Here is an 18,886-nt window from a genome sequence, read left to right as displayed (position 1 = left end):
AATTATTATCCCTCTCTCCCTTGTGAAACAAAGCAGCCAGATCATCCCTGGCCTTCCATAATAGATCTTATACACTCTGATCAATTCTTATAACATAGACATAATTACAGCTATGATGGCCGAAACTTCTAATGCTAACTCAGTTATGCACATGGATCGCAGCTGCTGCAATGCTAAAGCTGGCACTCTTCGCTGTCATGATCTTTTTTTTTAAATTAAATTATCTCTGAAGTTTTTTCCCTCCAAAATAGGTAAAAAAATAAAAATGAAGGAAAAAACAGGCAAACATCAATCACTGACAATAAAAAAAACATGTACCATGTTTTTGATAAATATATTATGATCAATTCTTAGACTGAGAATAAGATAAGATAAGATAAGATAAGATAACCTTTATTGTCATTTTTTTACCATGGGCATAATGGCACACATCAAAAAGAAATTTAGTTGCCCGCTTTCAAAGTGAAACACATACATGATACACACCTAAACATACTGTATACAACATATGTATAGACCCACACCTCTACATATACATAACAAATAAATATTAAATACTGTCCAGCTTGAATATATAACGGAAGGAGGAAATTAGGAGACAGTTTTATAAACAGCCACATGCAGATTGTTCTGCCATTAGTAAAATGAACTGCTTCCTTCTGAATTCACAGGAAAGCTATTAGAAAGAAACTAAGAAAATCTATATCATAATGTATTGGGAAATAAATTGTTTTTAAATGGTAAATAGTTCAGTTATTTAAATTCTTGTAACTTCATTCCTTTTATCTGAATAAATCTTGTTAAACAAGGTTACACGAGGTTAAGAATAAACACCTTTGGTTTGAGGCAACTGCGAAAAGTTGAAACATTTATGGGAAGATATTTGATGTGGCCTTATGGCTATTGAATAATAAATGATTGACTGGCAAAGTACGTTGCAATGCATTTCAGAATATTAAGCTTCTCTTTTTGTTGCCATGTTGCCAACTTGCCAGGATGTGGAAGATCATGTTCTTCTTCAAAAACCTCTTATTTACTGTCATTTTGCAAATGGTGTGGCAGACCATAACTACATGCCTGTCAAAGGCTGGGAAATGCTGAGAAAGATACTCCTTGAGGCGCTAGAAAATTACAATGAAATAAATGCATCAATGAACTTGGTTTTATTTGAGGATGCTATTCAGCATGTGTAAGTAAACATTTACTTTTGGGTGTTTTAATTTGGATTTATTTATTTACATATAGAGAAAAATGAACAAGGCATAAAAGTCTTCAGCTGCTGAATCCTGCCCATTCATTGGTATAACAATGATATAAAAAGTGTGATCTGGGGCAACCTTTGAATATCTGCTTTGTTATTTTCCAAGCACCATAGTGGGTTCCTTTTTATATTTAAGGCATTTTAAAAAGCAAATTGGTTGGATTAAGCTGGGGGTGTCAAACTGCCAGCATGGCAAAACCGTCCCGATATGTTGCATGACATCACGTGACGTCACGAGTTTGACATGTCTGGATTAAGCCTTACACTTTAAAAATCTGACCCTTAGTATTCCCTGTAGCCTCAAGTATAATGTCCTTATGAAAATAATATCTGAAGCTAGAAATACTTATTTATTGAGATGTTTGCTTATTATCTTTCATATAGTAGATACATATCCACACCTACTTGTTCATGTATTCTTCAGTAAGACCAAAAACAAATCCTGCTGATCATTTCACTATCAAGGGAAGTGTTAAAATTGGCAAGATGATTGCTGGATGGTTGATTCCTTTTGTACATGTGACAGCATGCACGTGTTAAAAGGAAGCATAACTTGTTTCACAGTTTTCATCAACCATTGTGTTAATTTTGACACATACGTACACACCCTTATGGATGTCACAGATTGATGATAAATTACTAAGATTTTTATGTCAGATATGGGTTGTTTGCTGTTGTTAACTTGATTAAACAGTACACTGGATATTTCCTAGTCAGTCTCTATTTTTCAGGTCAGTCTCTTTATAGGACTACTGCTATAAAGGTAACATGAGCAAAAACATCTCTATGTGCCTCCTTGAGTTCCCAGAGGAAAACTAGGATATATTAGTAAGAGAGTAATAATCATCATATGTCAAAATCTTTCATGATGTTTATCAAGAAAAATTGTTATTATATCTGAACTAAATGAAATGATTCTATTTTCCACAAGCCAGATGCAACATCCCCACATGAAAACTGCAACATTATGCTGCAGCTACTAATGTGCTGTTCTTTTTTCACTGTCAGATGTCGTATTAACAGAATTTTGGAATCCTCTTGTGGTTATGCACTTTTGATTGGAGTTGGTGGCAGCGGAAAACAAAGTTTATCAAGACTAGCTGCCTACCTTGGCTCTCTTGAAGTATTTCAAATTACACTGAGAAAAGACTACACAATAGAGGATCTCAAGGTATATGTTCAATCATCTAGAGCAAAAATCCCCAACTCCCAGGCCATGGCCAACTACTGGGATGTGACCCATTCGGAACTGGGTTGCAGAAGTGGCGGGTGAGTGCATGCATGCAGCTCCATTTGTACAAGCAGTGGGTCCATGTGCCTGCCCCTCACTCAAATGGAGTTGTACACACATGCACGTTCTCCCACCATTTGCATGTAACCATTCTCTCTTTTCCCCCTACCACCAGTCCTTAAGGCCAGAAAGATTGGAGATCTCTAATCTAGAGAATGATGTTATTTGAAACCTCAAGATTGGAAGTAGCTATCACATTTTTTATTCTTTTCTTCTTCTTCTTCTTCTTCTTCTCCTTCTTCTTCTTCTTCTTCTTCTTCTTCTTCTTCTTCTTCTTCTTCTTCTTCTTCTTCTTCTTCTTTTCTCTCTCTCTCTCTCTCTCTCTCTCTCTCTCTCTCTCTCTCTCTCTCTCTCCTTCCCTCCCTCCCTCTCTTTCTCTCTTATTATGAGCAGAAAATGAATTGAATGGTTTCTTCCTACTATTTTTCACCAGAATATTTGCTGTTAGATTTAGGAAAACAGGATGTAGAGAACTTTTAGATTTAACATTCCTGTTATGATAGAGCAGGATGAAGAGATTGGCACCAACACTGGATTCATGCATTACACCAAGTCAAAATGTGATTTGTTAAGTATTGGCCTAGCATGTTGGTTGAAACTAATTACTTAATGTGTTGTTTGTCTTAAGGCCATTATGAATAAAAGAATGTCAGAGCTATCAAGGATGAATCAAAACACTCAAAATGACATAACACACTTCTAAAATGTTAGTGATAGAAAATCACTCTTGAACTAGTCTACAAATTATCATTAGCCAAAATTTTGACTTGTACATTTTTCTGGCTGCCATCAGTTTTTGAAATATTTTGTTTTCTGTCACACTGCAATTCAATGTTTTCTTTTATATAGCCCTCTATAGCCATGATTTCCTGACTCTATTTTTTCCTAAAAATTACTTTTATGTATTTGATTGATTGAATGAATTTATTTGATTACTTTTATTTATGAAGATTGATTAAATGCATATATGCCATCAAGTCATTTGACTCCTAATGATTACCTGTAGATTTTCTCCATAATGATCAGTCTGTAACTTGATCTTTCATGTTTTTATAGTGCACTCATCGCCATTGTAACTGAATCTATTCACCTTGCTGTTTGCCAGACTTTTTTTCCTTCCATCTTTCGCAGTGTTAGAGCCTCATCCATAGAACTAATTGTACAATATGTTCAAAGTAAAATAATTTAAGCCTGTTCATTTGTGTCTCAAGTGAGACCTCTAGATTGACTTGTTCAAATGATCAATGACTTGATCCATTTCTTTGTTTATTTGGCTAAACAGTATTCAGAGAAGACTTCTCCAGTTCCAAAGTTCAAAATCATGAGTATTGTTCCTTCTTAAAAATCCAGTTTTTGTTTCCATGAAGAGTCACAGTGAATGACATTGCATGCACATTTTTGACCTTTGTAGGCACAGAAAGACCACAGTACCTGAGTATCTTTTCTAAGGCCTTCATAGCTGCTCTGCCAAATGCTAGTTTGTGACATGTTTCTTGCCTGCTTGTTCCCTACTAGTTGATCCTAAGGGCAGAAGTTTTTTTTGGGGGGGGGGTTTAGAAAAAAAACCTTTAATATCTTCATTTTCAATTCTAAAACTTCTTATTGCTTTTATTGTACTTGAATTTACTTGAACAGAAAATTCATTTTCTCAGGTTCACTGAAAAATATAGAAGTAGATTATTTGGATGGGAGGAGTCTAATTTTTCAGTGGGCAGAGATTGTGTTAAATTTTTAGTCTTCCAGATAAACAAAGAGAGAGACCCAAATCTTCTAGACCAGTGATGATGAACCTTTTAGAGACTGAGTGCCCAAACTGCAACCCAAAACCCACTTAGACATCATAGAGTGCCGGGTGGGTGTGGCCCATTGGCTGGGTGTGACCAATTGGGTGGGTGTGGCCAATTGGGTGGGCATGTCTGCAGTGGTAATGGCAGACTGGGTGGGACTAAAAAGTTCAATCAATCAATTCCAACTTTGCAAGATCTTTTTTTTTTCCTGCGAGAAGTTGAAATTGGCTGATTGAACTTTTTTTTTTTGTCACATGGCGGCAGAGGCCTAAAGCGAAAAGGTTTTATGAAACCCAGCTGAAGGCCTAGGACTGGGGCGGCGGCACACATGCCCACACAGAGGACTCTGAGTGCCGCCTCTGGCACCCGTGCCATAGGTTTGCCACCACTGTTCTAGACTGTCCTTCCATTAAAAAAAGTATGCAAGGATAAATGTGTTCATTTATCTTCCCATTTAACTGAAGAATTGTTTACAAATTATTTCATTGTCAATTATCTGTAGGAATATTAAACATTTTGAAACTACACTTAAGTTACCTACTTCTATGAACTTAATAATCACATGAATCTTTCTCATGGAATTGGTATATTCTAAGAAGATTTCTTGGGAAAATTTATAGTCAGGACCCCCAAAATCAACTAAATATTTATAGAATAACATAGCCTTTTACAAACTTTAAAACATCTATTTCTTTGAAGTACATAAGACCTAATCATAGAACTATTGAGAGATCCTTTTACAAGCACCTTTTCCTGAGTCTAAGTGATTTTTCAAGATAATTCAACTATATACTTAAACAATGCAAACATGATTAGTGTTGTTAACACAATGAACAGACACTTTGAGACAAGTGAAGGAATTATAATGAGAAGTTCCATGTTCATTCAGTAATCAGAACTGAATTCTCTATTTCCATTATATTGAAAGTAAATCAATAATAGATTTAAAAAAAAACACTGGAAAGGTATAAGTCACATAAAGGGATATAAACAAAGTCATCACCAAAAGCCAACATGGGTTTGTCAAAAACAGATCATGCCAAACAAATCTTAATGCATTCTTTGACCAGGTGACAAAATTAGTGGACCAGAGGAAAGCTGTGGATATAATTTATTTGGACTTCAGTAAGGCATTTGATAAAGTAGACCACAACCTACTACTTGATAAGATAGAAAAAATGTGGGTTAGACAGCATCACTACCAGATGGATTCATAGCTGGCTGACTGGCTGTACTCAGCATGTGGTCCTCAATGGAACCATATCTACATAGAGGGAAATGTATAGTGGGGTGCCCCAGGGTTCTGTTCTGGGCCCAGTGTTCTTCAACATCTTCATCAATGATTTGTATGAGGGGATAGATGGGAAACTCATCAAATTTGCAGACACCAAGCTGGCAGGAATAGCCAACACTCCAGAAGATAGGCTTAAGATACAGAAGGATCTTGAAAGACTTCAACATTGGGCACTATCTAACAAAATGAAATTCAATGGTGGAAAAAGTAAAGTTCTACATTTAGGTAAGAAAGACCAAATGCCCAGGTATAGTATAGGTGGTACCTTGCTCAACAGTAGTAACTGTGAGAGGGATCTCGGAGTCCTAATGTACAATCACTTAAATATGAGCTAGCAGTGTGCTGAATCTGCCAAAAAAGCCAACACAGTGCTAGGCTGCATTAACAGAGGGATAGAATCAAGATCACGTGAAGTGTTAATAATACTTTATAAGGCCACACTTAGTAAGGCCACACTTGGAATACTGCATCCAGTTTTGGTCACCACGATGTAAAAAAGATGTTGAGACTCTAAAAAGAGTACAGAGAAGAGCAACAAAGATGATTAGGGGACTGGAGGGTAAAATATATAAGGAACGGTTGCTGGAATTGGGTATGTCTAGTTTAATGAAGAGAAGGACAAAGGGTGATATGATAGTAGTGTTCCAATATCTCAAGGACTGCCACAAAGAAGAGGGAGTCAAGGTATTTTCCAAGGCACCTGAAGGCAGGACAAGAAGCAACGAGTAGAAACTAATCAAGGAGAGAAGCAACCTAGAACTAAGGAGAAACTTCCTGACAGTTAGAACAATTAATCAGTGGAACAACCTGCCTCCAGAAGCTGTGAATGTTCCAACACTGGAAGTTTTTAAAAAGAGACTGGACAGCTATTTGTCTGAAATGGTATAGGGTTTCCTGCCTGAGCAGGGAGTTAGACTAGATGACCTCCAAGGTCCCTTCCAACTTTTATTATTATTATTATTATTATTATTATTAGTAGTAGTAGTAGTAGTAGTAGTAGTAGTAGTGGTAGTATTGTTGTTGTTATTATTAGTATTGTTGTCGTTATGAGATACAAAAAACAGCATTCAAATTATTTGCATTTTCCCACTGCTTCCCTCTTCCTTGTTTCTGTATTTTAAGTTAACATGAGTAATTACCTCCTTCCCTTACAGGTAGATCTTGCCAGTTTGTATATCAAGACAGGTGCCAGGAACATTCCCACTGTGTTTTTGCTGACAGATGCTCAAGTTCCAGATGAACACTTTCTTGTGCTGATTAATGACTTGTTGGCATCAGGTGATTATACCTACACATTTCTTGAGAGATTCTCTCAGTGACAAATTATCAGGTGTTTCAATGAACTTTAAAAACAGGTTATTTGTCTTTGAGATGTTTTCCAGTGTGGGTGGGGTATCCTTTGACAAAATATCTATTAACCCTAGTAAGTTCAATATTGTGCATTGTTTTTTTGAAAACTAGCCATATGATTTCTTGAGAACCAATATTAAGGTTATATAGCCCATAGCTATACATTCCTACTGGTTCACTTTGACCATTTTAAATGGTTGATAGATTCAACATTACAACTCTATTGGGGTGGAAAAAAAACATAGTTTATGTGGATTGCTTTAGATTAATAGTGGAATAACTGTGACAGTTTAAATACTAGGTTTTAACCAGGAAATTAAGCATATATAACACTATTTGTATTAATTGGCTACACAGAGACATGAATCCTTGTAGTGATATTTGCCTTTAAGGACAGATGCAAGAGACCATGTTTAATGTGTATATATATTATCTGTTGGGTAAGGCGCCCGGTCTACCAAATATAAATCAGTCTGTTCTGCGTTTCGCTCCAATCTAGGAACATGTTTTGCAGGCAGATCTCACATACTGTGAACACTATAAATTCAAAATTTTGTGGCTGACAAAGAGTTAGTGGGAGACTAGTATAGCTATTTCAAGCTCATTAGCCTTCATCAGCTAGTCACATCCTTCAGGGATTTGAACCTGGGCAGCTTGCATGTTAGGTAGCTATGTTACCCTTTTGAGCCACAGGTTCCCCCTTAATCAGGTTCGAATCCCTGAAGGGTGTGACTAGGTGATGAGGGCTAATGAGCCTGAAATAGCTATACTAGTCTCCCACTAACTTTTTGTCAGCCACAAAATTTTGAATTTATAGTGTTCACAGTATGAGAGATCTGTCTGCAAAACATGTTCCTAGTCTGGAGCGAAACGCAGAACAGACTGATTTATATTTGGTAGACTGGGTGCCTCACCCAACAGATAAGATATATATCCTCCCTGGTTTCTGCTGACAGGAGTAAGGGGGAACCTGTGGCTCAAAAGGGTAATACAGCTGCCTAACATGCACGGGAAAAGACCCGAATACACCAAGACCTGCATACCTATACCTGTGAAAATCTACAAAAACACACACACACACACACATATATACATACAAATTTTGTGGCTGACAAAGAGTTAAATGGGAGACTAATATAACTATTTCAAGCCTAGTCCCCATTTAACTCTTTGTCAGCCACAAAATTTTGAATTTACAGTGTTCACAGTAGTGATGTCTGCCTGCAAAAGATGTTTCTAGACTGGAGTGAAACGCAGAACATATTGCTTTACATTTGGTAGACCTGGTGTTCCACCCAACACATAGTTATACACACACACACACACACACACACAGGTATATACATATATGCACATACATACACACACACACATATATGTATATACATACATACACATATACATATACATATCTATCTCTGTGTGTGTATATACATATACATACATATACATACACACACACATACATATTTACTTGGAAGGCATATTTCAAAAATAAGTTTCCCAAATAAAGAAGGAAAAGAAAGAAATTTATTCATGTTTAGGTTAAGGTAATGATTCTTTGCAATAAGTAAATATTTATATTTAATCATTTATTTTGAATCAATACATATTTTGTATATATAATTATAATATTTTAAAACAAAGCTAATAGCCCTCATAATTGTAAGGAACATTATAGCAGAAATAAGAAATTCTTATTAGATATATATGAACAATCACAAGTACACTGTGTGTACCATTAGGCAACATTATTTTCATGCATATTTTCCACCTCCAAGCTATAGAAACCTGAATGCTTAGTAGATATAACCATATCAGGTGATGTATATTTGTCTAATCAGGGAGGGTGTGGCCTAAGGAGATCAACACCCCATATCAAGGTGTGCATAATTATTAGGCAGCTTCTCTTCCTCAAAATGGGCCAAAAAAGAGATTTAACTGATTCTGAAAAATCAAAAATGTGTTGAGAAAAAAAAACGGACATTAACTGCCAAAGATTTGAGAAAAATCAAATATGAAACTACCAGGAACACATTGTCCTCTAGAGCTGTCATATTCCAGAACTGCAACCTACCTGGAGTGCCCAGAAGTACAAGGTGTTCAGTGCTCAAAGACATGGCCAAAGTAAGGAAGGCTGAAACATGACCACCACTGAACAAGATACATAAATTGAAATGGCAAGACTGGGCTAAGAACTATCTGAAGACAGATTTTTCAAAGATTTTATGGACTGAAGAGATGAGAAGTGACTCTTGACGGACCAGATGGATGGGCCTAAGGCTGGATCAATAACAGGCACAGAACTCCAGTTCAATTTAGATGCCAGCAAAGTGGAGGTGGGCTACTGGTATGGGTTCGTATCATTAAAGATGAGCTAGTTGGACCTTTTTGGGCTGAAGATTGACTTAAAATCAACTCCCAAACCTACTGCCGGTTTTAAAAAGACATTTTCTTCAAGCAGTGGTATAGGAAAAAGTCTGCATCTTTCAAGATTTTTATGCAGGATAATGCTCCATCGCATGTATTGAAGTACTCCACTGTGTGGCTAGCTGTTAAAGGACTTAAAGATGAATGAATAATGACATGGCCCCTTTCCTCACCTAATCTAAACTCTATTGAGAACTTGTGGACCCTTCTTAAACAGGAAATTTACGGTGAAGGAAAACAGTACACCTCTCTGAACAGGGTCTAGGAGGCTGTGATTGCCGTTACATAAAACATTGATCATCAACAGATCAAGAAACTGACAGACTCCATGAATGGAAGGCTTATGACTGATATTGAAAAGAAGGGTGGCTATATAGGTCACTGATTATTATTAATTTTTGAAATGTTAGATATATTTATTTATACATTTTGAGTTGTTTGTTTATTATTCTCACTTTAACCGATGCAAATAAATGAATGAGATGGGAAATTTTTGTTTTTCATTTACTTGCATACTAATTCTGCACTCTAATAGTTGCCCAATAATTGTGCACATGTAGATATTCTTCTAAGAATGTCAAAACCTCACTTTCACTTTCTTAAATATTCAGGTTTGAGGTTTATTAACATTTTGGATTGACCAAAAGCACTGTAATTGTTCAATAAGAAAATTAATCCTCCACAACACAACCTGCCTAATAATTGTGCCCACAGTGTATATACTTTTTATTATATCAGTTTCTTGCAGCTCTTCTTATCTGTTTTAATCAAGGAGAAATTCCAGATCTGTTCAGTGATGAAGATACAGATAGTATTATTGCAGGAATGAGGAATGAAATACATGAACTTGGTCTTACTGACACGAGAGAAAACTGTTGGAACTTCTTTTTAGATAGAGTACGACTGCAACTCAAAGTAAGAATTAAATTTTCCAATATTACAAGGAGAGCATATGTTTACTTGCATCTCTTTCAGTAATTCCTTAAGAATTTATTGCTGTTATTTCTGATTCAGAGATAACTGTAAGCTAAGCTAACCCTGTGGTTTACTGCATGTATTGAACTTAAAGGGTTATCATTTCTCAGCCAACTTGCCAATTACAGTCTTCTACCCTATGATGCCTTCCGAGTTTAATTTTCTTTTTTTAAATTTCCATAGAAAGAATTATGAATCAAGGTGCTGAGAGGGAAGGAAGGATAACCTTTTCACCATCCATTTGCCTCCATATACTTCCTATGTAGAAAATTCAGCTGCAAACTTTACCAATAATCTGATATGAAAATTAATCAGAATTCCATATTCCCTAATCACTCTAATGCAATGGCAAAATGGTTTCTATGCATATTGGGATGTTTCTAATCCCCAAAAGGAGATAACATAAAATTAATTTTAAAAAATGATTAAAATGTTTGTTGGTTGCTGAATCTTTTATGGTTTAAGTGAGCTTACAGGAAGAATCTGTAAGCTCACATTGATCCCATACAAAATTTTAGGACATCTCAAGATGAGATAAGGAAACCTCATAAGTATTAACATCTTGTAAATGTGGCAGTAATATTTCCAACAGATGATCTTGAACCTTTTTCTAGATAGTAATATGGCACCAAGAATTTAAAAAGTTTTCATTAAGTATTCCATCATAGGATAAGTCCTTATTTGGTTTTCAAATGTTCTAATGTTTCATAATTCCAATGTAAAACATTATTTTTTACAGTTTTTTAAAAAAGTTTGAAACATACTTGCCTTGTTGTTACTTCTCAAATGTCCTATTGTGCAAAATTAGATTTCCAACAGGTCATAGGTCATAAGTAAAGACCATGGACTGGAGAAGATATATCAGTTAATTTATTCAAAAACGTTTTTAAAATTTTGTAGAAAGGAAAAGGAAAAATAAAAGGAGATAGTAGCATAGGAAGATTTTTTCAAAGCATTATTGGATAATAGCCTCCTTTAAAATGTATTTGTCTTTCAAATATAGGACTGGAATATGTGGATAAATAAATATAATTTAAGTTTTGTTATTTTAAAATAGCTAGGCAATTATTCTACTGTGCAAAATTTTCTAATATCACTAGGAAGCTTTGAAGAATGGCAATATCTGCATTAAAAATAAAAATGTAGCTAAACAGGAATGGACATATTGCATCAATAACTTTAATTACGTGGAACCATCACTGAATCAGAAGTATAGAAGTGATTTATGTCAGATGGATTGTTCTGATGACTGAATGCTACAATTAAGTTTTAGCCTCACTGATTAATACAAATGAGCCTTATTAACTGGTACTGGATTGAACCAGGGAGCAACCCACAAATGCATCAAATTCAGGGTTTGTACAAAACTCAGTGCAAGTGAATAAAGCACCATTTTCTGAAGTTAAAATCCTAATTTGCCTAAATTCATTAGCTGCTAGGTAAATTGAATTCTTGTTTGTGAGTCTCATGGCAATGGCTCATTGCCACCACAGTTGACTGCATTATTCTCTTTGATTACCATGTTATGCTTCAGTCTCTTTCTTTCTCCCTCTCTTTTTTGCTTCTCTTCATCTGTACAGATCATTTTGTGTTTCTCTCCTGTCGGTTCCACACTGCGAGTTAGAGCTCGGAAGTTCCCAGCCATAGTTAACTGCACAGCCATTGACTGGTTTCATGAGTGGCCACAGGAGGCCCTGGAATCCGTCAGCAGGAGGTTCATTGAGGAAATGCCTGGGATCAAGGTACAGAATTTCAAGCTCGTCAATCATATGCAAAAAGCAACACAGCTCTCTGTGAGATCAATAATGGGACAAGCTAGGAGAGAGAAAAAACCCTTATTGTTTCCTCACATATTTGCCTTCATTTAAAGCTGCAGTGTTCTGTATTACAATGCAGCCAATTTCTTTAACATAGCTTTGAAAGTGTGAAAGAAAAAGAAAAGGAAATGAAAAGGAAGCAAATGTGCAAGATCCTAATAGACTTTTTGAGCTTTTACAGTGTCATCTGAAATTAAAAAGTTTATGAGTTTCAGTTGAAGCATTTCTCTAAAATTACATAAGTTTGGTTCTGCATATGAATATAAAAGAAACAAAACATTGTCACATAATTGGAATTTCCCACTCCTAACTTTTAAAAGGGTAAAAAATTGTGTTCAAAATTCACCTAACAGAACATTTTTTATCATTTTTAAGTAAGCACTTGATATCAGAACGTTTTCAATCCCTTTTCCCATCAAGTGAGAGAGTAGTAGAAGTGCTTTTAACTTTTTATCATGTAGTAAAGTTAATTAGAAAATAATCAAAATGCATTCATGCTAACCTGTATTAAAAAAAGGAAGTGAGAATTTAACTTTGATGATTAAAATGAACATTTACAATTGAGCTTGTTTTTTACGATAATATCCTGTATAGTTTCTTAAGAGTAATTATGATCCAGCTGGAAAAATGTTCCTAAATTCTATCTGCTACTCTGCAAGATTTTTAGTTAGATTCAATATCTGATTTCTTCCTGGACCAAATGGAATAAGAAAGTACTTTAATTAATAACAAGTTGATTAAACATTAAAGAAAAAATAATTATGACTTGATGTAAGTGCTGATGACAGAATAATATAAGAATAGAAGATTCATTGTTAATACAGAAGAGATTCTTCTACTGTAAAGCCAACAATTGTAAAATAACAAAATGATGCTTTCTTTCTTTATGATAAACAAGCCAATGAGAATCTAATTAGAAACATAGTTAATGTTTTAATTTGATAGAGGAATGACACAACTGGTTGCATATAAGATATATTCTGAAGCGAAACAGAAGAGAATTGGCTAAGGAGAATGGTGCTAAATTCTGTGTTACTATTCTTTAAAAAGTGACAAACACAATCAATGGGTAGAACTCATAGCAAACTCAATAGCAAACCCCACAATGGAAAATCTGTTACTTATTGTTCTTTCTCCCTTTGCTAAGTATCAGTCACAATCAATATAATTCCTTCTTTTGACAAATGCCAATAGGTCTCAATACTTTTCATTCCATGGAAAAGTGAAAGCACAGAAAAAATTAGAAACAATTTACTAGTTAGATCTTTTTCTTTTTTCTTTTCTTTCAGTCCTATACTTCTGCCAATGCTGAGCAACAAAAAGATTCTGTAAGATTAAAAAGAGTGACCAATGACATCTACTGGCCATAGAGAGATTTGTCTTTATTTTCCTATACCACACTGTGCAAATAACATTTCAAAGATTCAGAGACAGTATTGTAGTCCTATCACTTCTGGGTCTATTCTGCTCTATTTGGTTCAAATTATATCCATCCAAAGTCAATTAGTTTGTGTGTATGTGTGTGTGTGTGTGTGTGTCCATAAAATTAATTTTGTAGAATGTAATTAGAATTATATATTGTAACATCTTTTTCATAAAATGGATACAATGAGGATCGATGTAATTAACTGGTTGTTCTACATAAAATGATAGAAAATATTATTTAAAATTATCACACATATAGAACAAATTTAGTTGAAATATAAACAGGATTTCTAAAAACACACTTTTTGACTCTCTAGTTTTTAAAAGTTGTTTGAGTTAGACATGAAAAATAAAGCCATTGCATGAGCTGTTAAAACTAAATTTCTAAAAAAAAAGATCAGCATTAGTCTTAAAATGGTAAATGCATGCATACTGTTGCATTCTTTGTCATGCTATACCCCTATACTTGTGGCAGTTAACCAAGGAGAACTTTCAGTTATAGGAAATGTAATACCCTAAAATTTTGGCCAAGAATGTAGCTAATGCAAAGAAGCTGAATTTCACAAAAACAATACAATATCCATAAATGTGCAAAAGAACCATCTTCAGAATATTTCTGTTCACAGCATCTTTAAATGGTATTTCAGAACCATGGAAACGCAGAACCATTCTCAAATGCTCTTTGAGAATTTTATTATTATTTGTGAAAAATTGGCCTTCCCAGTTATAAAAATCAGGCAATAATAGTAAGAACTATATAAACATATACATACCATGAACTATACGAATAATAGGGCATTTTCTCCATCCTCCATCCTTTATAATACTTTATAATACAAAGTTTATAATAAATAAGAGATAATATTTAAAAAAAAATCTTATTCACATAGCACATTGTGAAATTATGGATATGTACTACAAAGTATTATAAATGATATTAGTGATAACAAAAAATGGATTATACAAATTGACAAAAAAAGTCTATCAAAATGAAATTTTGCTTCAGATTTGAGTGGGGAAAAATGCTTTGGAGAAGGTGGGATTGCTAATATAAGACTTGTTTACAATGGCTTAAAGCAGTTCTTTCTGGATTTGTGTTTTCATGCTCAGACCTTTTTCTTGTATTGTTTTTTTTGCTGGAGGAGGGAAAGATATGTCCATGTGTATGCATGTGTGCCTATGTTTGTGTGGAAGTAATTTTTCTATGAAGGGGAGCATGGTTAATGGAGGAATCAATTAATTTTATAAATGGGAACTTTACAGACAACTAATTTTAATCAATATCTATTAATCCAAATAATACATTATTTCTTAGAATATGGCTTCTGCTGGATATACACAGAGACTTTATATATGTGTATGTATGTATATTCGTACATATGCATGCAGTGCATGTATATACAGTGTGTATATCTGTATGTGTATATGATGTGTGTGTGTGTGTGTGTGTGTGTGTGTGTGTGTCATAGTATATATGAATTCAGCTTTATTTAATCAGGAGTAATGTAACTTGTTCTAAACATATTTTGGAGTTAAAAATCTTGCTATTCCAATCCTAGTATGTTAGGCTTAAGAGTTCTGATTATTTAGGCTTTCTCCTTTCTATATGATTTTAATTGGGGGAGGGGGAAGAACACAGCTCATTATGCAGAGATCCATCTATTATGTCAAATTACAATTTAACAATAGTATTATATGAACAATTAATATGTAAATCATCTCAGTTTAGAAACAGAATTTTTCAACAAAATCTTTCTTGAGTGCATTAACTTGGTACATAGGTTTTGATAATCTGATGCGACATTTTGCATAGACACAAACACACACTGTTGCACATTATGTTATTTTTCTCATGGTTAATATTTTGAAGAATTAAGATCAAGTTGTACAAAAGTAGTATCAGAAGAGACAATGTAAAGTTGCTAAAGTCCAAGCTATATCTTCAAGAATTGTAATAAGATTGTGAAATACAATTATTTTATTACTTTTTGAGTTGGATACCATCTGTTAAAAATTATATTCAATAGTATTACTAGTTAGTTATTAAATTATCATTACCCCATTTTCATTGTTACTATTGCTATTTTTTGAATTCCCAAAGTTATAATTTCTTCATTAATTTTTTCAATGGTGTAAGAAAGAAGCCATACACTGAACTAGAAGATGAAGCAGCACTGCCTGCTATATACAAGCCAACAACATTTTCCCTGTTGTTCTTAATCTCAAATTAATTTCACCATTTGAATTTTACAAGTAGAAACTGAACAGAAAGTAGCAACAGGTTCAAGTAGGTCAAATGGTGGGAGAGGGAAGAAGCAAGTTTGCTTTGGATAACTTAGAAAAATAAAGGAATTCATTTCTAGAAAGTATCCACAAGAGAGTGTGGCTTAGTGAACATTGCATTGCATGTAAGGATTTTTACTAGCCTATCCGAAAGATGGGATTTAACTATTGCAAGGAAAAAAATAATGTCTCCTCTGTGTAGTTTTCTGTCAGCTGAAGACTCATTGATGTGATCTGGCTTTCTCTCTTAATTTATACAATTTATCTATTGTACACTGATTTTAAATATCTAGGGGAAACCATTTATTTCCATTTGTTAAGGACAGTTGACCACATATAATGGTCATTAGCGTGCATAAGCTACATTATCCAGTAAACTTGAGACAACAGATTCAAGATCTATAATTACATTCATTAGTAGAACCTTCATTCAACTTCTAATTGGTCCAACCCCATGATTTAAAAGCCATAGTAACTGCATGTATTGAGAGGCTATAAAAGCCAAACAATGGTGGGACATTTAGGTGGATTAAATTGTACATAAAAATCAAAAAAGTTGCTGCCAACTTTGTATCTTATCCTCAAATCAAAGAGGAAAAATGTGCCCATAGGCTTTTCATCTGAGTGTTTGGGCCTATCGTTTATGACATTGCTGGCAGAAGCCCCACATATGCAGCAGTGATACATCGATGGAAGTTATTTCAATTTCAAAGCAAAAGAGAAGCTTCTGGTCTCAGTCCACAAATTTTTGCCAGAGTAGCAATTTTTCATGCATATTATTGGATGCAATGAGTTTCTTCCTTCCTTCCTTCCTTCCTTCCTTCCTTCCTTCCTTCCTTCCTTCCTTCCTTCCTTCCTTCCTTCCTTCCTTCCTTCCTTCGTTCCTCCCTCCCTCCCTCCCTCCCTCCCTCCCTCCCTCCCTCCCTCCTTCCTTCCTTCCTTCCTTCCTTCCTTCCTTCCTTCCTTCCTTCCTTCCAAATTAGCTAGATTATTTGTTCACCTTATTAACAATTTGTTAACAATGGTGCTCAGGATGCAAACTGTATGCCATACACAGTTGTTGATGTTGGATCAAATTTTTTTCTTAAAAAAATACATATACTGCACCATTAACATGCATGAGGACATATATGAAAGATCATCCATAACTCTGTTAGAATCTTTTATTCAAATTTCATACAAGAGAGATAGAGCCATGCAGACTGTTTCCACCCTTAAGTTTGTAACTGTGTTACATTAAATTTAAAGGATGGTTTTGCTTGTGTTCAGCTTAATACAAATGATCAATCATCCCTCAAACTATTCTAACTGCTACAGAATATGGCAGAGAGAGACATTGAAGATGCATGGTGGGTCTGCGCAAGATAATTTGATCAGGTGTCCATGACCGTCTTACTTATCATTAAATACTTTGTTTAGATACTTGAATATAAAATGGATGGAAAATTATTCCTAAATATTGATTATCATTGCTGTTCATGCCACATGGAGATGCTTGAAAAATGTTTCATTTAAAATATGTATATTTCCTATTATACCGATCCTTTTAAAAAGAATAATAGAAATACAAGCATTATTGATTATAAGTTTATCCACTGATATTTAATATTTCTAAATTAAATAAAAAGGAAGAATACAAGATTTTACTTCTAAAGAAGGTCAAATTAGCCATAATATTATTTGCCTTTTGGTTTGATAGAGCTGATCCTGAAAAAATAAGGTGCAATATTGAACAAAACACCACCAAAACCTTGGAGATAACTGAATAGTGGAATAAATAATTTATGCTAATGAAATTACTGCAATTAGTAGTTCCACAATGACCCTTTTAGAAGACACAGCTGTTAATGTCAGGAAGTGTTGTCACTGCTGACCTTATCATAAGAGAAAGTGACAAATTGAAAATGCAAGGAAGACCAATCATCAAAGAGGTCTGCTCAGAACGATTAGAGTTTTGTGAAAAACAGTGTGAATTACAACCAGCTGCTCTTGGGCTCAGCAGCTCAGCATGCACCCCATGCTGTGCCATTTTGTTAAGCTTGATAACAATAGTTATTTTGCCCCATTGGAACAAGTTGTCTCAGGCCACTTCCAGCTCTACCGGAACCCACCTCTTTCCTGGCTGATTTACAAATAAAAGTGTTACCAAAAGCTTTTCAAAATTGGTACGTAAATGTCTCTCATAAGGATCATGGCTGGGCAGAGGCCAGCAATTCTGGAAGAAAGTTCTCCTTGTTAATACATGTCTATATAGAGAGACAGTGTGTGCAAAATAGAAAGTGATAGGAGGAGTAATTTAACTACTTAAGGTCTAGCAAACTTTGCTTTCTGTCATTTTTTTTTTCTAACGTGCATGAAACATTTCCATTCAGAAGTGAGCGTTTAGTCACTTTGCATCCAAGTCATGTAATCCTTATTTCAGTTTCAGTGCCATTATTCTAGTTTAAAGGCAGTTCTTATTAAAGAAACCATGTTCAAAAATAAGTTTTGTTCCAAAGATAAATTACAAGTTGTCTAAATGAGCTTCTTTGTAATATTAATTATGTTGGCTTGAAACGTTTAGCTATATCAACAATCACTCATGAATAATTTTCCAAAAGATCTCTAAGCATTATTGACAAAGCTTTGGTAAATTATGTGTGACTTTCCTAAGAGTTGCTGTAGCTCATTTAATTCATATTAATTGATTTTTAAGTTTCCCTTGATTAATTGAACTGCATACATCTTGAACTGAGTGCAATAAATAATCATTAAAATGAGGGAGATGTGATTCCACAAATTAGAAAGTTAACTACGGTAGAAGTCATAGAGGACAAAATGGAAATTGCTTACATGTATACCGCAGCATTTTAATGCATTACTATATAATAAAATGAACATTTTGGAAACAAATAGGTCAAATTTTCAAGATTTTCAAATATTTCTTAAATAAATGTGCAACCTCTAAATGAATTGTGCTATCCTTCTTTCATA

At 34.5% G+C, this 18,886-nt stretch overlaps 1 protein-coding gene across 2 annotated transcripts in view; it reads left to right on the top strand.

Moving 5' to 3' along the window:
• DNAH11 (dynein axonemal heavy chain 11) overlaps window positions 1-18,886 on the top strand; it is a 220,978-nt gene that overhangs the window by 91,890 nt on the left and 110,202 nt on the right. For both annotated transcript variants that reach the window (XM_039342134.1, XM_039342133.1), the window contains exons 51-55: window positions 996-1,189; window positions 2,270-2,432; window positions 6,788-6,911; window positions 10,186-10,328; window positions 11,969-12,130. In XM_039342134.1, the coding sequence (XP_039198068.1) occupies window positions 996-1,189; window positions 2,270-2,432; window positions 6,788-6,911; window positions 10,186-10,328; window positions 11,969-12,130 (786 nt within the window). The remainder of the gene's footprint in view (window positions 1-995; window positions 1,190-2,269; window positions 2,433-6,787; window positions 6,912-10,185; window positions 10,329-11,968; window positions 12,131-18,886) is intronic.

The sequence above is a fragment of the Crotalus tigris genome, unplaced genomic scaffold (assembly GCF_016545835.1).
Source record: "Crotalus tigris isolate CLP2741 ecotype Arizona unplaced genomic scaffold, ASM1654583v1 scf7180000017774.6281472, whole genome shotgun sequence".
NCBI classification, from domain to species: Eukaryota; Metazoa; Chordata; class Lepidosauria; order Squamata; family Viperidae; genus Crotalus; species Crotalus tigris.
The sequence above is the reverse complement of the archived record's forward strand: the minus strand, read 5'-3'. Positions and strand labels throughout refer to the sequence as shown.